This window comes from Miscanthus floridulus, chromosome 8, assembly GCF_019320115.1.
Source record: "Miscanthus floridulus cultivar M001 chromosome 8, ASM1932011v1, whole genome shotgun sequence".
NCBI lineage: Eukaryota > Viridiplantae > Streptophyta > Magnoliopsida > Poales > Poaceae > Miscanthus > Miscanthus floridulus.
This window is the reverse complement of record NC_089587.1, coordinates 51,546,635-51,567,796: the sequence shown is the minus strand read 5'-3', so window position 1 is coordinate 51,567,796 and position 21,162 is coordinate 51,546,635. Positions and strand designations below refer to the sequence as shown.

The 21,162-nt window shown below is 44.0% G+C and overlaps 1 protein-coding gene and 1 pseudogene across 1 annotated transcript; both read left to right on the top strand.

Annotated features, from left to right (window-relative positions):
- Nucleotides 1-11,585: 11,585 nt before the first annotated feature.
- Nucleotides 11,586-14,719, top strand: LOC136476371 (putative F-box/LRR-repeat protein 22; annotated as a pseudogene).
- Nucleotides 14,720-15,994: 1,275 nt separating this feature from the next.
- On the top strand, nt 15,995-20,065 carry LOC136476369 (uncharacterized). Its single transcript, XM_066474186.1, has 4 exons — nt 15,995-16,089; nt 17,074-17,891; nt 18,047-18,393; nt 19,063-20,065. Exons 2-4 carry the CDS (start codon nt 17,115-17,117, stop codon nt 19,751-19,753), a joined length of 1,815 nt encoding a protein of 604 aa, XP_066330283.1. The 5' UTR covers nt 15,995-16,089; nt 17,074-17,114; the 3' UTR covers nt 19,754-20,065.
- The last annotated feature ends 1,097 nt before the right edge of the window (nt 20,066-21,162 follow it).

Genomic DNA, 21,162 nt, shown 5'->3' with positions numbered 1-21,162 from the left:
ATCAATATCTCCTTTCCTCCCATGCTTAGCAATTTCTCCTTCCACCCATTAATTCTAGATATGACTCTGTCAATCAAATGCCGAAAGCAATCACTCCTGTCCGCCCCCACTAATGCTGGTAATCCCAGGTATTTATCATTCAGTGTTTCTGTCATGATATTAAGAGCTTCACACACCTCCAGCTTAGCATCAACATCCATATTACTTGAGAAAAATATGCTAGAATTTGCTTCACTAATCTTCTGCCCCGAGCTAGCAGAATAGCGTGTCAATATGTCTGCTAGGCAGTCCGCATTCTTCTTGTCTGCCTGCATGAGAATGAGTGAATCATCTGCAAACAAGAGATGTGACACCGTAGGAGCATCCCTGCACACCTTCACTCCCTCCAAATCTCCTCTCTCCTCGGCACCCCTTATCATACAAGATAGGCCCTCAGCAACAAATAGAAAGAGATATGGAGACAAAGAATCTCCCTGTCTCAGTCCCCATGTAGGTGTAAATATATCAGTCTCCGTAGAATTGAATCTAACATTATAGCGGACTGAGGTTACACGGGCCATAATTAGTTTAATCCATCTTTCATCAAATCCCAATTTTGCCATGATTTTCTCGAGGAACACCCACTCCACCCTATCATTTATTTTTATTCATGTCTAGCTTCACCGCACAAAGGCCCTTCTTCCACTTCCTCTTTTTTAAAGTATGGATACATTCATAAGCAAGCAAAATGTTATCCATTATTAATCTACCCAGGACAAAAGCACTTTGGTGGTCACTGATTATCTCCAGAAGAATACCTTTCATTCTATTTGACAACATCTTCGAAATCGCCTTATAAACCACATTGCATAAAGAAATAGGGCGAAATTGAGCTACCTTGTCAGGGTTTTCGACCTTTGGAATCATGACAATAATAGTATCATTCCACCCGCTTGGTATAGTAGCACTGTTCACCACCCCCAACACCTCCTGTACCAAATCATCTCCCAACATGTTCCAAAAACGCTTAAAGAAAATAGCATGAAGACCATCGGGTCCTGAGGCTTTAAGATCCCCGATGCTAAATAAAGCTTTCTGGACTTCTTCTCTTGAAAAAGGGGCATTGAGAAGCAAATTCATTGCTGGTGTACTTTATATAGTACTAACAAATATGTCCGTGCGTTGCAACGGGAGAAAAAAAAAGGTATCATAGAAATGTTACATATTTATGTTTTATTCTTTCCATAAAATATAAAGTTTATGATTTGTTTTGATGAGCACGAAATATATAATATCAATTAGTATTGGCAATAATATGATAATATCCTATTAAATCTATATCCAAAAATAATACTTTGATAGAAACATTTCACACATTGTAAGGCGCACCGTAATTCTAGATTTGATAATATCTATATGTTGGTAGAGTTCAATATTGAGTTACAGCCAGCTTGTTCAAAATTTCTCATTATTTGATTAAATGGATAAATGGTTGATCTGGGTTCTAACAAAAATAAGTTTTGTTCATATTCTAAACTATATCAACAACTTAGCGGTAGGAATATTTACTTATTAATGAAAGATAAGTATATTTATTGTTTGTTTTATATAGTAGGACAAATAAAATGGAAAAAAGGCATGGGCAAAAAATTGGCCACATATCTTTTTTCATGCATGCCCATACCATCCCAATGCATATGTGAGCATGTGACGACAATAACGGGCCATGGGGTACATGTTCGTCAAGGAAAATAGGCATGGAGAAATCAGAACTCGTTCCTATTTGTAGGCCACGTCGACCCACGAGTCCCACGACAGCGAGTCCATCTGTGATATAGTAAACAAAAGGAGCAGAGGCGAGAGTCATACTCTAAAAGATGAAAAAAGATACCGAAGAAAAACGAAACGAGAGTTGGAAAAAGCCATGGAAACAATAGAGTCGGACAAAAAACTTTCCATGATTTATTCAGATTTAATATTCAGAGGCGAACTGATTTGGACAAAAAAAAGTCTTCTTGATTTCTATTTGATCCTTTTCTATTTGTTTATTAGTATTCGTATTCAACTTACTCATGATCGGGGAGATCTATTGGGATTAGGTGATTCCAAACTATCTAGGTGACCTAGGATATCTTTGGGGAGTACTTTTTTTTGTTAGTCTTTTTTCTTGACCGGTGGCTTATTTTTATTTAGACAAATACGTCACTTCTGGCTGGTGTGGGATTTGGGGTTCCGGGATTTTTTTTCTTGTGCACGCTCTATCTGTTTTTCTATTTTCTTATTAACGCAGAGGAGTTTTTTTTTCTTTTTTTTTCTTTCGTTGCTTTACATATTTGATTGGGTTTCGTTTTTTAATTTTCACGGTCTTCTTTTTCTGTATCCCATTGGTTCCGTCACTTCCGATTGGTTTTTAATCCGTCACTTTTTTTCCTTTTCCAATTTTGCAATATAAATATTAAAAAAACATAGGAATCTAGACTTCCAGTTTGACCCAATACGTTTTGGAATCGAACTCCGTATCACGCTAGACAAGAACTATTCTAACTCGTTTGAGCACTGGCTATATATATAAGTCTGGACAGAAGAAATTCTCCATTGTTCAGTAGTTAGAAGGAGACGGACTAAAAAATGGATGAACCAAAAAAATAGGCTAAAATTATACCTCTTTATTATTTGGTATAGACTAGGTAGCGTGCCCGTGCGTTGCTACGGGTCAACTAAATCTTTTATACTAAAAACACACGGATCGCACGATAAGATAACAATACTGTTAAATTAAATACCGACGTTAAAGTGACATTTAATTCAAAAAGCAAAGTTCGTGAAATTAACACAGTCACAGAGAGCGCGACGTCGCAGGCTCACAAACTCTACTGTATAGACTTTTTCGTGATATGACTAAGATAATATTTTATATCGGCAGAAAGAATTCTCTGATATCCATTTCTTTCATGCGCCAATAAATCCATGAATAAGTTCCGCTGCATCTCCATATAATCATGTACACACAGGTTCGAATATATATGTAAATATTAGTACCTGTCACATGAATAATACTGCGTGTCTTAAAAAATCTCTCATAAAATTTTAAAACAAAGTATGTTATACTCACCGTATAAATATGTGTGGCTTTAGGACTATTGCACACAGACATATATTGTAGAATAAGGTATCCACTTGAGTGTCTATTCTAAGATGTTGAATTAGGTGTTGTAATTCTTAATTTCGACATATTTTTCAGGTCAAGGCAACCAATGGTAACATTTTTCTTAGTGGTGCATAATTTTATGGTGCACCTCTTGACTATCTGAGTAAAGACAAGTTAGCACTGCAAAGGCTCAGAAAAGCTGCTGAGAAGGCCAAGGTTGAGTTTTTCTCCACTATGCATACTAAAACATATGTCCCCGTTTATCATTGCCGATGCTTTTGATACAAAGCAATTCAACATTACCATGATCAGATATAAGTTTGAGTCTCTTGTGAGCAATCTCATAGAGGGACTCATTCTTTATGTGATCTGCCTCAAGAATATTGGCAGGACGATGAACCCATGTTGGAATATCGCACCAAAAAGTGTCCACGTTTTGTCCACGATTTATTTCCCATGAATACATACGGGTACTATGATAACACTAACCACACCAAATGAAAGATTAGAGAGAATTTACATTGCCTCCAGAAGGATTTAAGGTAGTTTTGAAATATCTATTTGCATGTCTTACCTCGTATCTGAATTCAAAATTTTGCAGTTTAATTAGAATATTTAGGTGGTTGTATATATATAATATTCAACACAAGAATAATCTATGTAGTGTAAAGACATCTTTGTTTTTCATGCATGCCCGTGCTAACGCTACGGTAAAAACAAAAGGATAATATATCAATTAAAAAATAAAAACAAAACTCATGCTCAATGTCAAAGAGATAAATTATGGATGCTTAAATTTTGTCATCAATTATCTACCGGCGTGCCTATAAAATAGACTGAATAAACAATTAAACATAGATAGAAAACTAAATTAATGAAAGGATCATTGCAAGACATCAATTATCTCATAGCTTCGGACAATATCGTAAAGCTACTAAAAACTGTAACCGTGCCCTCACCTCAAACATTGTCCAGATAAAATGGATTACAATGAAAAAATGGATATCAAAGATTTCTTTCTGCCAATATAAAACATTATCTTAGCCGCATCACGGAAAGGTCTATAAAGTAGAGTTTGTGAGCCTACGACGCCACGCACTCCGTGACTGTGTTAAATTCATAAACTTTACTTTTTGGATTAAATATCACTTTAACGTTGGTATTTAATTTTTACAGTATTGTTATCTTATCGTGCGATCCGTGTGTTTTTAGTATAAATTGTTAGTTATCCCGTAGCAACGTACGGGCACGCTACGTAGTATAAATATAAAGAATGAAAAAGGCGACAAGAAAGATTGGTATTAGGCCAACTCCTTTTGATTCTTTACAAACACATCTGAAAGTTAACATATGGGCTGTGGGCTGTGGACATCAAATCAAAACAACAAAAAGAACATGGATTCGACCATAAGTAGCATTTGCCCTCTCTTTTTTTGAAAAAAAAGGAAAGGTGCTGCAGAGTTACAGGATTGTCAATCTTATCAGCACCATCAATTTTTGGTAATTATAGAACTCAACCAAGACACCCATTAAAGTGTTGCACCCTAGCTCGTAACCCAATTAAGAGTAAGTTCTCGCAAGTCTAACTCCCCAGCCATTATTAAACTGCATGAAGGGCTCCGAAATAAAGACCACTATTTAAAAAAAGAGTAAATGATTATTGATTTCTTTCATGCATGATTGTTTCCTTCTATGCATGATTATTGTTTCCTTCTATGCATGATTATTGTTTCCTTCCACGCATGATTATTGCTTCCTTCCATGCATGTGGCCTTAGGTGATCGATTTGTTTCCTTCAAAACAGGCGGGGATCGTAGGTAAAGATGGCAACGGGGACCCGATCCCCGATTCCCCACGGGGAATTCCCCTATTAGAGGACGGGGATGGAGTCAAATATGCCCCCACGGGGATCTAAACGGGGAGAAAACGTCCCCCGTCGGGTTTGGCGGGGACGGGTCTGGGGGAACATTCCCCGTCCCCGATACCCGCATCCCCGCCCCGTTTATATACAGGCTTTGCTCTCTTTCCTGATGGCCCAACCAGCCCACGAAGGCCCAATGTCTTCTGAGTATATATAACAGCAATAACCCTAGTTCTACACCTTTGTGATGATTAATATCCTGCTTCTTGCTATTTAGCTATTTTTGGATTGTGATTCGTGGTGTACTCTAATATTGTGTCGATGAACTCATGTGAATGATGATGAATTAACCTGAATGGTGATGAACAAATGCGGGGACGGGGATCCCCGACGGGGATTTTTCCCCTCGCGGGGGCGGGGATGGGGGAGAAATCGTCCCCGTGAGCTTTGGCGGGGACGGGGACGGGGATTTTTTCTCCCCGCGGGGACGGGGATGGGGAGGCAACCTCCGACGGGGAATTCCCCGTTGCCATCTTTAATCGTAGGGATGGCAGTTTCTTTTTCTATCGCGCGGGGTATCGCACGGCCGGAAGGGAGGAGCGACCCAAAAAAAAGTCGCACAAAAAAATTGTCTTACTTTTGTTCTTTTTAGTTATAGGAGATATAAATATAGAAATAGATATAGATACACACAAGCTGTATACCTAGTGGTCAGAAGACTTTGTTTGCTAATAGAGCATTGCATTGTGTGCTGCGATTTTTTTTTTTTAGATAATGGAACAAAGTTCCAATCTTTACCATCCATGGATAGTTGTGTGTGCTATAACTAGATAGTATTTGATCGTTGCCAAGGAAAAAAAAAGAGGAAGTCGCCTTTCCTTAAGGCTTCAACGTGCTATGTCAGTTTTACGTTTTATTAGTGTATGTCAGTTTTACGTTTTATTAGTGTATCTCTACATAGTCTGTGTCCTCAATTTCTTTGTAATAATAGTAGTACAGTACACTCGATTGAGCAGAAACAAACAGGCCCATAGTTGAGAACGAGCGCGTAGCTCAGTCGCTAGCGACTCCAGGTGTGAGCGCTGCCCGCCCGAGTTCCATCCATGGGATGGTAAGGCCTGGTTTAGTTGGACGAAATTTAGGAATTTGGCTACCGTAGTATTTTTGTTTTTATTTGGCAATTAGTATTCAATCATTGACTAATTAGGCTTAAAACGTTCGTCTCGTGATTTCCAACCAAACTGTGCAATTAGTTTTTTTTCATCTACATTTAATGCTCCATACACGTATCGCAAGATTCGATGTGATGGATACTGAAGCACTTTTTGGAAAAACTTTTTGGAACTAAACAAGACCTAAGTCGGGTGTCTCACCGGGGCATGCCCCTAAAATAAATTATGTTGCCTCCTCACGTGATGCACAATGGTCAAAACGACGTGTCCTTAGTCTACGAAGCCCTTGGTGACTCTGCCGATCTCAATAAGGACATGATCTTCAACCTACGTGTAGTTGTAGATCTTAATATGTGCGTAGAGTTGTGAGTGTGTGCGCGTGTGGTGGTGTGGGTTTGCATGTGTTCGCAAGGCGTAAAAAAACAGGCCCGTAATCGCCACAACCACCACATGTCGTGGGCCCTGGGCTTTATGTATCAGAAAATTAGACAAAATTATCTAGGGGCTGTTTGGTTGGGGGCTAAGGCTTGCCGGATGCACCCAGCTGATGTTTGACCCCTTAGCCAAGCTTAGCTAGTGCAGGAAGAGCCCCTTAGCTAGTCTTACTGGAAAGTGGAAACGCAGGGATCGGTCGTTCTTCCTGGCCAGGCTAGCAAAGCAACATGTCTAAATCGTGTCACCTCCCCTTCGGCCCTTCACCAACTCGCACTGCTCCCCGCCGCCGCCGGTGCGGCTGCGCGGGCTCGCAACGCCCTCCGCTTCCTGCCATCACCTCCTCTCTGCCGCTCAACCCTTCGACCTCGTCGTGATTCCCCGTCCGTCTCTGGACCCGCTTACGTTCCCTTCAACCTCCCGCGGCTGGGGGCTCGCGTAGCGCGACCGTGAGCTTGTGCGGCAAGGCCGGCGGAGAAATCGTGCGGCCGTGGGCTCCTTCATAGCGAATCGGCGGCGGCTACACGCCTCCTTCCGTGCCTGCATGCGAATCCGCGAATCGGGCTCCTCTTGCACGTGAACGGCCTCCTCCTGCACGCGAATCGGCGAATCAGGTTCCTCCTGCACGTGAATCGGTGGTGGACTTTCCGCGCCTGCACGAGCGCGAGGAGGCGCTCTACTTTCACGACACCTTCACCATGAGCGAGGAAGTGTGACCATGAGCTCTTGCGACAAGGCGAATCGAAGGAGGTCACCGCGAATCTGTTGAATTTGGCTGTGCAATGCAAGCTCGTACGGGATCTCCGTACCAGTCACCGGCGGCCGCATCTGGTCGTCGTCCTTAGCTATCCTTAGGGTGTGTTTGGTCGGTGGGATGGGGGTGGGATGATCCCATTTTTACTGCTGTTTGGTTCAGGGGTGAACTAGAGATGGGACCATCCCACCAACGAATATTCTCACTAGATGCCATGACTCTCGTCCGTCATTTTTCGGTGGACAGAGTCCGTCCCACCTAGGACGGCCTTCGCGGGCGAGCGAGCGCATGCAATACGAGCACGAGATGGCGAGAAGTGGCGTAGGTCGGGTGGGCGAGCTCCGCCACCGGCTTCGGCACGCGGCCGGGCGGGTGAGCTCCGGCCCCGGCTTCGGCATGCGGCAGGGCGGGTGAGCTCTAGCCCCGGCTCCGGCGCGCGGCCGGGCGAAAGAGCGCGGCTGGGCGGAGAGCAGGCGCGCCCGGGCAAGCAGCGCCCCTAGCTCCGCCCCTAACTCCAGCGGGCGCCGGCGAGCGAGCAGCGCCCCCAACTCCGACGGGCAAGCAGCGCCCCTGGGATGAGCCACGACGGGGAAGACGAGCGCGGGCAGCGAGAGGTGGAGCATGTGGGTGAGCTCCAACGCTGGGCATGCTGTGCGGTTCATCTCTGCCGCCAGCCATGCCGCGCGGGCGAGGAAGAGGCAGCGGCGCGCGTAGGCCCGGCGGAGCAAGGGGAGGAAGAGGAAGAGTGAGCGAGGCGTCGGGAGAAAGAGATAAGGAGAAGAGAAGGAAAAAGATAAAAAAAAAGAAAAAAACTTACAAATGGGTCCCACTGTCGGTAGCTCATCCCACTTTTTATGTCTCTTAACCAAACATAAAATGGGTCGATCCCGTCCTTCATCAACCAAACAGAAAATGGAGCCGTCCCGTCCCATAAATCAGAGACAGTACCATCCCACTCCACCTTGACTCCCAATCAAACGCTACCTTAGTTTCTTTGTAAGAGCAATACAGTACACCGCAAAAAAACACACAGAGAGAAAAGAAGCGAGTTATTAGTGATGGTGCTACAGGGAATAAGTTGACCAGGTGACCAAAGTGAAAGACAGAAAAGGACTGACGGAGTCACTTAGGCTAGTCTCAGTGAGGAGTTTTATGGCGTTATTTTCAAAACTGTCATGTCATATAGAATGAAATGGAATGGATGAAACAACCACTCTCAATAGAAAAGTTTTATCCTATGATTTTATAAACAATTATTTTTTAACTCATAGAGAGTTTTAATCGTGTCAAGAAAATTTCATTCACATGAAACTTACTTCTTCTCTCTCGTTTTAAAAATGTTGCACACATCATAAAAACACTTATATGACAGCTTATTAAATGCAAATAAAACTCCAATAAAAATAGCCTTATAAACAGATCAGATATAGACGGATGTCGCTGATTTGTTGTTATATTTCTATTCGGATTCGAACAAAGATACTATCAACTATGTCAAATAGGATACGAATGGATATGAATACGGACCGCGACCGACGGAGCCAGCCGCGGATAGGGCCGTGGGAGCCGCAGCAAGCCCAATCGGCGCTGGGTGAGGACCTTTGTTGGCCTAGTCCAGGCTGCAGGCCGCCGGTATGTGCGCACGCATCCGTGGGCCGTTGCTGGGCTGGATGGCCGTTTGTTGACTCGTGGTGTTTAGCTGCTAGCTTCCATCCCCGTTACCGTCGTGGGGCAACTCACCGTACGTTGACCTGTTCGAGGTGCTTCAGTTGGAAAACGCCATAGCAAATTCACAAATAAAGTTAAAATCCTTCCCCATGTTTGGCTTGATACAGTGAAGGCTTTGCGGTTGAATGAACGGGATCTTAGCCCTGCATCCGTCCTCTATAAAGAAGCTAGGGAGCTAATTTCGTTTTGCTTTGCTGCGGCTCCCATGTTTTGCTCACGAACTCGCGCGTCTGAGTCTTGATTAGGACCCGGATCAACCATACGTTTGGCTTGATCCCCTCCCTAGTATCTGATATTTTGGTTTGCGAATTGACTGTACCTCTTCTCTTCTGAATGAATAAATAGAATGTGCATGTTTGCTTCAAAAAATTCACAGAGGTCAAAAGACAGTGATAAAACCACAATTTCTTTATTTTTTGTGAAAATAAAAAACCCACAATTTTGATACAACACAGGGATATAAATGGAAGACCCGTTTATATTTCTCGAATGATGAGACACAAACTAGGGGTGTTTGGTTCACCTAGCACCTCCTAAATTTAGTAGCTTTTAGTCCCTTTAGTAACTTTTTTGCCAAACACCTTTACTAAAAGAGACTAAACAGCCTTACTAGAAGCTAGTCACTCAAACCTTAATAGAAGCTCCTAAAACCACGTCTGGACAGGGCTTGCCCTTCATCAATGCGCACCGTACCCCCTCACTCACTCCTCACTCTCTCAGCTCGCCCACTCTCTCCCTCTCGCGCTCGCTCTCCTTTGCTTTCCCCGTCGCCGCCACCACTTCGCTCCACGCCGCCGCCGCTCCTCCCAACCCCTCCGTCGGCGTAGCAGCTCCTCCGCTCACCGCTTCCGCCATGGACGGCCACGGGTCCAAGTATCCGGACTATTACTCGCAGTCCTCTTCTCCGACGGATCTGAATGGCTCCGGTCCGTCGTTCCCCCCGTCGCCGGCGACTTCGGCGTCTTCTCCCAAGCTTCATCGTATGGTGCGGGCTCCTCCACTCGACGCGGCATGAAGGGGTTGGATCTGAACAGCGACGCCACGTGGCTTCCCCTACATGGGCTCTTACCAAGGGCTCCTCCAAGGTGACCTCGCTCCCGGCGGTAGAGGGCTGCTTCCTCTTTGCATTGGTGCCAGATCCGGTGCTGGAGGGTTCGTTCCTCCTCGGCCGACCGCAGGAGCGACCGGATCTGGGAAACGCCTGGCTTCTCGCGCTGCTGTGCGCCGCTCTAGGGTGGGAGCCCGCAGTAGCCGTGCCCGCGCGCCGGCAACTAGGCTGCGTGGAACAGTTGCTTCGGCCAGCTCGGCTCCTCCAACTGAAGGAATGGATCCAGAAGATGACGACGACATCCCGCACGAGGTGAGCTTGTTCTCTGATCTGATTCGTACTTTGCTCTGTTTATTATCTATGTTATGCATGTCTTATTTATGGTTCTGCATGTCTGTTTTTTTACTACATTCTCATACTTTTCATTGATCTGATGTGTTAGGTTTTAGTTGTTTGATGTCCAGATCTTTATTTGTCTAATCTGTTTGATCTACAGGTGTGTGTTAGGTTGTATTTGTTTGATCTACAAGTTTGTATGAACTACTACTGTTTAGTTGTTTGTTATTGAAGTGTGTACATGTTTCATGCTTAGCCACGTGGTTTCTTGCACAGTACAGAGGTACAAAATACCATGCGCCCGAATGAAGAGAAGGGCCTGCACCTTAGAGGTAAAAAAGCTCTTCAATTACACACATTCTTCACTTAGAAATATTATAGAAAGTTCTTTTGGAGTCCTAAAGATGAAGTGGAGAATTTTATTGGATTTACCTAGTTTTTCCATGGCAAAGCAAAGCAAAATAATAATGGCATGTATGGCACTGTACAATTTCATTAGACAGAGTGGTATGATGGATGACCTCTTTGACTTGTGTGATCAAGATGAAAACTATATACCAACAGAGGAAGAAACTTCAACTCAAGCAACTAGAGGCACCGCACGTTTTGGAGACGAAGATGAAAATATGAATCAATTTCGTGATTGGATAGCGAATGGTTTGTTTATAAGGTCATAACATCGCTATGGTTTGTAATAATGAAGTTTTTTTTTGTAAACCATTTGAACATTATTTATGAGAATATACATTGCGGCAAACAGCTTCTATAGCAGTCAAGCTGAGCTGCAAGGAATGGCGCTAACGTACAGCCAAGTTGTTTGCCAAGCAGCTAGCAGAGCATGCCAAGCAGAGCAGCAAGCTAGACGTGGAATTGGCGCAAGGCCGCACGCGGGAGGCAGCGGCGCTAGCAGGAGCCAGCAGCGCGGCACTGTTGGCTCCAAAAGCCAGGGACACTAAGTTAGCATTAATGAGGAGTGTTTTGATCTTTATAAATATGTACATGTCAGGTTTAATTAACTAACCAAATATGATTTTACTAAAATTTAGAAGGTACTTTAGCCGAATAGATTTAGATTTAGAGGCCATAAATCATTTGACGAGTAGGCTCCGCCGTTCTCCCATTTCGTCTCCACCGCCGTACTCACGGAGCCTAGCCTAAACCCTCTTCCCGTCTCGTCCCATTCCCAACTCCCCACCGCGATGCCTTCCACCTCTCGTCGCCGCCGCCGCAACAAACCTGCAGCGCCCGCACCGCATCCGGAGCCGGTGGGGCCCGCGAGAGGGCTTTCATGGGTGCCGCGGCATCCTCCGCCCGCCGCCATCGCTGCGGGCCCCACCCCGCCCCGGATGCGGCAGCGGTCGAGCCGCCGAGGGGCCTCGGACCGTTGCCGCGGCTCCCTCCGCCCGCTGTCTTCGCACGCAAGCCCGACCCCGCCCCCGCGCCGCGCCCGGCTCCGCCAAACCCTAGCCCACTCGAACCCCAGGCTCGTGCCCCGACCCCGATGCCGCCGCCGCCCTCGTCGTCGTCCTCCTCCTCTAGGCGCCGCCGCCGCAATCGCGGTCGCTGCCGGAAGAAGGACGAGGCCCAGGAGACGAGGGACTGGGCGGCGCTGCCGCTGGACGCGATATCGGCCATCCTCCGCAAGCTCGACCACATCGAGATCCTCTTGGGGCCCGGGAAGGTGTGCCGCTCCTGGCGGCACGCCGCGCGCGATGAACCCGCGCTGTGGCGCCGCATTAACATGCTCGGACACCCGGACCTCGACCGCCGGGTGAATCTCTACTCGATGGCGCAGGCCGCCATCCACCGCGCCAAGGGGCAGTGCGAGGCATTCTGGGCCGAGTACGCGGCCGATGACGATGTGCTCCATCTTCTCGGCGATGAGTGAGATTTCGACCCCGCTCCAAATTCTATCTTAGAAATTTTGTTTCGTGCTAATTGGTTCGGTTAAACTTGTGGTAATGTATGCCCCTCTTCTTGATTTGGCCTACCAAGTGATGTTTGAATATATCAGAGCTGTACCTTTCGGTATGCGGTTGTAGTAATCGATATTAAGCTGCAACCACAATTCATCCACTTCTGGTCATGAACGGTTCGAATAATCAATATTAAGTTGCACCCACGATTCATCTGCTTCTCGTCATGAACTGTACTTTTAGGTAAAGCTACAGATTCATTACTAGGTCGCAACAGCTAAAGATATGGTTGACGCTATAGATGATGTGCAATGCTCTTGCTGTAGGGAGTTTTAGCATCCCATTTCTGTGTTGTAGCATGGAATGTTTTCTGTCAGAATTTTAGTCTAATACTGACTATAATTTCTTTATATAGTATTGGATAAGAGGAACGTTATGTCTTAGTTTACTTGTATGGATGATATAAAGTGCCGTCTTCTGCAAAGCATGGAGCATTGGACTGCAATCCATATCATACTGTATTCTTACATCATTGCATTGATATTTTAGTGATACGTTGCTGATTGTGAATGAAATGTATCTAATGGGCAACTTTGGATATCTTCATGTTTAGTGTTTTATATACTCCATTGGATGTTCCCCAGCCTAACATTTAACTAACCTCAGATCAACTGTAACTTTCAAAAATTACGTGCTATCCTTACAATTAATGAAGAAACTTATGGTGTTATCATCTTATATGTGGAATGGTCTGAGGTTTCCTGAAGGTGATCTTTGGTCTAACAAATTTGTAGGTTTACCTACTATAAACTTTTTGATACAATTGAACAGTCTCCTTAATTTGAAGCGAACTGCAATTGGGTTCTAATGTTTCCGGTGATGACCATGTGAAACAAGTGGAACAAACTCAATGGGCTGGTGCAGTGGTGCTGCTATTTAACTTGTAACTGCATTTCCAGCCTAGTGTGTCCATCTACTCTTTCTCATGCCAAATATAAATGAGTCTGGTATCAGAAAACCCTTCCAAATTATGACTTGTCATTATATGTGATTATCCTCTGAAATGACTTAACCCCTGTTTATGCTCATTTTTTAATGCTCTTTCGTATCAGGATAAGGATGGTAGCTTGTTATTGTTTTGCACATCATACTTCTGCCTCTCTTTTCGAAGGCTCTGTTATTGTTTAATCTTGTACTTCACTACAGTTATCTCCAACTGCTGTTTCATTTCATAGCAAATAACCGCAACTTTATCACAACAAGAATGGGTGCTTGTTATACAGAGTACATTGTACAGCAAAGGTGTATTTATTGGTTAGTGGTTACTAATGAACAAATACTACCTTTGCAGGGCACCGGCCCTAAAGAGTCTCCGCTTCATTGCTTGTCAAGACATCGTTGAATTTGAGGAGATAAAGAAGTTTCCTCTGCTTTAGGAGCTCGAGATTTCACTCTTTACAAATATAGGTGGGAATCATGTGTTTGAGGAGGTTGGCAAAGCATGCCCGGAGCTGAAGCATTTCAGATTTAACAAGTACCGTTTCCACAACTTTGGAGACATTGAGTACTCTGAGGATGATTGTAGTGAGTTAAAGTACAACAAGGATGGTGATGCCCTGGGGATTGCAAATATGCATGGGCTGCGCTCTCTGCAGCTCTTTGGCAATGACTTCACCAATGAAGGACTGATAGCCATGCTTGACAATTGCCCCCACCTGGAGTTCCTCGACATCCGTCACTGCTTCAACATCCAGATGGACGATGCCCTACGGGCAAAATGTGCTGCAATCAAGACTCTGAAGCTTCCCTATGATTCAACTGATGACTATAATTTACAGTTTGAGGGACCAATCTGGTCACCTTCCGAGCTTGGTATTGACTTTGACACCGACAGTGATGGTTGTGACTATATTCTGGACTCAGACGATTATGATGATTAGTGTGATCCGATGCGCTACCTTGACGGTGTCTATGAGTCCGAGCTTGGCCCAGAAGATCGGATGTTCCTCAAGGGTATGCGCGTGCTAATGAGAGATGATGACGATGATGATTACTGAGTTATTGTGGTCCTTACCACCGCAACCTTTGATGGGGTCTATGTGGATTCCTTGAAGATCTGATGTTCTTCGTTGGACCTCACATGTTCCTGAAATAAATGTGACATGGGTATTGCTGGCGCTTGGGATCTCAAACCTTTTTGCTGTAACATTGCTTGGCAACTTTATCACTGATGTGACTCGTATTTGTTTCTTTTCTGTGTGTTCATTGAGTAATAATGTGAACTTATAGATATTTCTCAGTGCTTCACCTGAGATGTTTTTTCAGTGCTTCACCTGAGATGTTTCTTCCACAGTTGACAGTTGGCAATATCTGCATTACTGTAGATCTGCCATGTGTGGCTGGGTGAGGAACTGGTGTCCAACGATATATCATGTCTACATTTGCTACCGTTCAAGAAACAATGGTATATTAAAAAAGTACAATGCATATATAATTGAAAATCCTATATGTTGGCATGAATCATTAAATCGACCGGTCCAACACCTTGATAGAACCAGCCCTACAGTTTGTTCCGCTAGTATAACTTAGGACTTGTTCGGTATAACTCAGCTTCACGAGTGAATCAGTTTTTGTTGGCTTTGGCTCTAAAAACAGCTTTACCGGCAAAGCTGGATCTGTTTTCATAAATTCTGTTTTCATAAATATTTGGTAAAACAGCTTGAAAGATAGCGGAGAGAGAACTAGAAGAAGCTACTATTCCAGCTTCACCTGGAAAACTGTGCCTATGAGCTTAAAAACAACTTTTAGGCAGAAGTTGTCTGATCAGGACCTATTTGGTACGAGAAACTGAAAACGGCTTTGTGAACCTGGGGCATAAGCCTTACTGAACAGTCCGTTATATAAGCTGTTTTACGGTGCAAGGTTACTAGGTTAGCATGGTAAATACCACCCCAGATCATAGATGACAAATACCTTCGGCCATTAATTTCAGCATTTTTGAAATCTAAGGTGGAGTTTTACCATACTACCATTAGACTAATAAGCTAGCTTATATAACTTTTGAGGAGGGAAATAAATCTATATCTCTTATAAAGCTAATCCTTACTACGGCCTTGTTTAGATTGCCTCAAAATTCTAAGTTTTTTCACTCTCTCTCCGTCACATCAATTTTTGGACGTATGCATGGAGCATTAAATGTAGGTAAAAAAATAACTAATTGCACAGTTTGGTTGTAAATCACGAGACGAATCTTTTGAGCCTAGTTAGTCCATGATCGAACAAAGTTTGTCAAATACAAACGAAACGTGCTACAGTGTCCAGATTGCAAAAATTTGCAATCTAAACGAGGCCTACACGTTCTATCTCAGCATGCAAGTCATCCACACCATCTTTCACTAAGTATCTATGTCATCTCTCACTAATAGCTATATCGTCCCACTAACTTTTAATCTTTTAATGCAACTAATTTTAATAAGAATGGAGGTAAGAATATGTAGATGATTTATCTCATAACATCAAGTATCCACGTGCTGGTCTGACCTCACTAACTCAGACAGAAGTCGTCTCTTTTTACCTTTTTATAATATATGTATAAGTAAAAAAAAGTGAGAAGGAAGCCCAAACGAAGTCTCCCCCTTTCTAGTTTTAGGGCTGCAATTCGGCGGTTGTTGCTCGTCGCGCTCGCGCACCGTCACCACCGCGGCCTCCCTCCGAGGTACGGCGAACGACAGCTGCTGTTCCTCGTCTCTACCTACCTGGAACGTCCGTGCAAAACCTAACCTTTTTCTTTCCGGGTCTTGGGTTTCTTGGCGGCGGTTGGGTGGTAGCGTCTATTAGGTGATGGGGACGCTGATTACGTGACCCTTTCTTTGCTCTCTTCCGGTTGCGGGCGTGATTCCGACATCGGGCTTGCCGGATGGGGTTTTTGTCCTGTCGGATTTAGTTTTTATTACTAGTTTATTGCTTTTATTTGGAGGCTACTACTTCCTCTGTTTTTATATAGATATATAGAAAAAAATGTTTATGTCATTAATTATTAGTTCACACGGAGGGAGTACTATTTTACTTTCGATCATGGTGTTTAATCTAAGTCAAATTAGGAGATGCGGCCAAAATGGAGGAGGTAGAGGGGATGAGATGAGGAAGAACAAGCCTTTTTTTGTCTTTTATGTGTTAAATATAATAACTGAATTTTAACTGAAGCGAAAGTGGAAAGCTTTTCTAGTTGAATTCCTTGAACCTGTTACAAAATGCCGAACTTTGTTGCTCAATTTTTTTTGTTGTATTTCTTTTGGGATTCCTTATTAGGAAATGGATTTCTGTCTTTGTGGTTATTAATTCAGTGCATGTGTTAGTCAAGAATAAAACTACATAGGTGGCTCTCTGTACTTGTGCAAAATGGCAAACTTCGTCTGTGATTTACTCTTGCTCCAATTCCTCGTACAGCCATTTAGATCGGTGCATCAATGCATCTGAGGTAACACTGAGCCTGTGGGTTGTGCAGTTATGCTAGTGACAAGCTGCTATAGGTCTGTGTCTTTGGCAAAGGATTAACTTTGTTTTCCTGATGCATTTTTTTTCTGGATATTATTAAGAGAAAATGGGGTTTACCCGCTTTCAAGCATTCCTTGTACAATGTTGAAGTCCTGATGTTATTGAGCTAAGCGTGTCAATTTTATTTATTTTTTTTAAATTATAGATCGTGTGCAAGCTGCACGCTGAAGTGCATCTTGGGACATCATGGAGGAGCAACCCTCACAGGGTACCATGGATGAAGGTGTGACGGATGGTGAAACCTATGCTGCACCAACATGCCAACCTGCAGCATTGGCATCTGTACCATCAGCGAGTGCTGTTCTGTCTCCAGCCTTCCAGCTAGCTCCTCCAATCATCTTTCCGCAACCCTCAGATCAGCACCAAATTGCAGTCTGGGGAGTCCAGCATGCCAACCTGCAGCAACAACTCCAGGCCTTCTGGTCTGACAAACTCTCCGAGATCAATCAGACAACCAAGTTCAATCTCAACGGTCTTCCCCTCAAAGGGATAAAAAAGATCATGAAGGCTGATGCAGATGTTCAGAGGATCTCTGGTGATGCACCGGTTCTTTTGGCCAAGGCTTGTGAGATGTTCATCCAGGAACTAACACTGCGGGCATGGCATCACACCAAACAAAACAAGAGGAGGACATTGGAAAGGAAGGATATCTCTGTGGCATTGGCTACGACTGATGTCTTTGATTTCCTGGTGGATATCAGTCCGTTGAACAAGCTGGAGCCAGAAGGCGCAGAGTTGCCGGCTGACCCTTTACTGCCGCCGCCTCCAGAGGTTAAGGGCAACGGCATGGGGTTGCTGAGGACGAATTCTGTGCAGCCTATTGTCCTGCAGGCAAATGCTGCTGCTCTGCCGCTAGCACCACCACCGACAACGAACAAGGCGATGCCAAACCTGCACCTGGAGAATTTCAAGCCTGTGCAGAACTACATGGGTTCAAGTCCTAGAACGATTGATCACAATCAGGTAAGCTTCATGCATCACCATGTTTTTTTTTGGTGAAAAGGAGATTGCATCATCGCTTCTCGAATACATCTCGTCACGTGCATTCCAGGTGGCAACCATTTTTTGAGTTTTTACTCAGAAAGTTTATTTTACACTTATGATGCCCTCATTCTTAGGTGCCACTTTGCACAATGGATGTTGACTCAAGCCCCTTACCAGCGGCAGACATGAGGGATTCGTCTGAGCTTCCATTCGATGCTCTCTCCTCAATTTTCATGAAGCTTGGGACCATTGAGATCCTAATGGTCGCTGGGTTTGTGTGCCACTCATGGTTGGCAGCTGCAAAGGCACCTGAACTTTGGCGCTTCGTGGACATGACGCGTCACAAGTTGGTTTTCTCAAAGCGTGTAGATACGATGTGTGACATGGCAAAAGTGGCTATAGATCGCTCTGAGGGACAGATGGAGTCATTTTGGGCTCAGAAGTTTGTTACTTGTGAACTCTTGGATTACATTGTGAGTAGGTATTGTTTCTTGCCTTGCTAAATTCGTCCTTGCATTTAAGAACTTGGATTAAATTGCCTATGCTGTGAGAGATTTTTTTTCACTATTTAGTAATTATCCTCACTGATCAATTTCCTTACTTGGAATATCTTCATGAGGACAAAAGAAATATATGCACTTTTTTTTCCTGTACATTTCATAGTTATATATGCTGCCCATAAACCACTCAAGTAATCCCACCACACATTTTCTGTGAATTTACTGCAGGTTCTCAGAGGAACCATGTTATATTAGGCTAAGTTAACCTGCAGCTACGTGATATATAATTCAGTATGCTACTACCAATTGAATAGGATACAGGCTTGACTAGTGACCGCATTGGTTATGTTTTAACTTATGGATATATATATATATATATATATATATATATATAAGAAAAATATGCAGTGCTGCTGAGAGATTTCTGGACAGTACTTTCACTCAGCAGACATTAAATAAAAGGGAAATGAATCATGTGTGGAGTGAGGAAATCAGGAGATATGTTATCTGTTGCTACTTGGCAAACTTGTGTTATGTACTTATGTGATTTAAATCTACAGCATACTCTATGTTGGGTAACCTCTATTGGTACAGCATGATATTGCTCAGTTTGTTTCATTTCCTATCCATTTTTGGGCTTACCTCTGCAGGGCCAATTCATTGAAGAGCATTCGACTCATTGGGTGCACATTTATTTGGAGCGAATCGTTGGCAAGGTTGGCCGCTATGTGTCCACTTTTAGAGGAAATAGAGTGCTCACATCATAAAATGCCAGCAGAACTTTTCAGATATCTTGGTAGTGTGAGGCCGCAGCTGAAGCGTCTAAGAATCCATATGCAGTGGTTTGATCATGATCAGATGATGCATGAGTTAGGAATGGGAAATCGTCAAAATGACGAGGATGATGAGGACGAATATGAGGAGCCAGAGGAATCTGACGAGGCTTGGGAGGCAAGGCAAAATAGGGATGCCTTTGCCATTGCAGAAAGCTTGCACGAGCTACGTCTTCTTCAGATGGCAGGCAACAGCTTGACAAACATAGGGGTCTATGCCATCCTTGAGGGGTGCCCCAACCTCGAATGCCTTGACATCTCCGCATGCTACCATGTTGATGTCAATGATGAACTCAAAGCCCGTTGCGCCAGGCTTAAGCATGTCTGGTTACCTAATGAACGTACTTATGTTCGCTGCCCGGATCTTCGTGTCATTGGAGAGCATGAAGGAGAAGACTCTGGGCTCACAATGCACGACCTGTGGGAAGCTGAGGTTGAGTCTCTGCGTGTCGAGGCAGAGATGGACAACGATGGTTCCTATGGTGAAATGTACTGGGATGACTACTGATCAGACATGGCTCACAAGACTTTTGACTGGCTGGTGTGTAGCTCAGTACGCGCTCATAGTAGTTTGGACATGAGCACCATATTTTGTAGTATGAATATACTGGCAAGGCAAGGTTCTTTTGTGTAGCTGAATGAATGACCATCCCTGCTCCTGCGTTATGTTGTAAGTTGTAACATCCAGTGCAATAGTCAGGCACGCATGGATACCCCTATAGGCACTAGGCAGTATATGTATATGTCTGCAGAATATGTTAATGGAGATCCTTGATGCTGTGTACTATGGCATACATCCCTTAATAGATGCATGGTCCATGGTTTTGAATATTGACAGGGTCCTCCAAACATAATTTCATTTATCAAAACTCAAAATGATTTCAATTTCTGTAGTGACCGAGTTTTTTTTCGAAGGAAAGGGGGACTTATATTAAATCTTAGCACAATGCATTTTTAAATTACACATGAAAAAATCTGAAATAAAAAATACATAATATTCTATCTAGATTCTTTCATCGTTCTTCCCCAATGGCTTTCCTCGAACGCTAGAGTCAAAGTGTAGTCCTCGTGCTGAATTCAACGACTAATCCTAAAACATTGGACATGCCGTAAGATCCAACGCTTCGGAATTAGTCCAAAACGCATCTAAATCGCTGTAAGAATATCAGCAGTTGCATCGCCGGGTACGACATATGCTACAGATTCATCACCTTGAGATCTTGATTTCCTCTCCACGACCATCGACGATGAGATCGATGACCTGGAGTCGCTGTCCTCATAGGGGGCTTCCACATTAAAGAGGTAGATTATAAAACTATTTACATTTAAGTTTGATCAAGTTTATAGAGAAAGATATTAACATATATCGCATTAAAGAGGTAAATTATAAAACTATTTACAAATCATAATGTATCTAACAATGCTAATTTGACGTTATAATACATATTATTGTTCTTTTTCTATAAAGTTTTGGTTAAATTTATGAATGCTCAAAACCCCTTATATTTTAAGAGCAAGGGAGTATATGAAAGGGCCTCTCTTTTTTTTTGTCTGTCATGGTTTTGGAAAAATATGTGATCAGTCTGTCATCGATTTACCGTGGCGGACGTCTTAAGATGCCCGCCGCGGAAAATGTGCGGGCCCAATAGCCATCTCCAATATAAACCGAGGCCCTCGCACCATCGTCGCCGCCTCCCCCACTCTCTCTCTGTCAGCTCCCCGCCTCCCCCACTCTCTCTCTCAGCTCTCCGCCTCCCCCACTCTCCCTCTGCCTCCCTCTACTCTCCCTCTACTCTCCCTCGATGCAGGCAGCGGCGCGCGGCGCAGCTCTCCTCCATAGCGCCGCCCCCTACAGCGGCGCGCGCGGGACGACGACGACGGCTGCGCCCTCCTCCTCCCCCATGGATCCTCCATGAA

What these genes read in the sequence shown, in the direction of transcription:
- LOC136476369 (XM_066474186.1), top strand. Translation starts at nt 17,115, where the DNA reads ATGGAGGAGCAACCCTCACAGGGTACCATGGATGAAGGTGTGACGGAT. An exon ending in GAACGATTGATCACAATCAG is followed by an intron (nt 17,892 to 18,046) that starts GTAAGCTTCATG and finishes CCTCATTCTTAG; the next exon opens with GTGCCACTTTGCACAATGGA. An exon ending in TTGGATTACATTGTGAGTAG is followed by an intron (nt 18,394 to 19,062) that starts GTATTGTTTCTT and finishes TTACCTCTGCAG; the next exon opens with GGCCAATTCATTGAAGAGCA.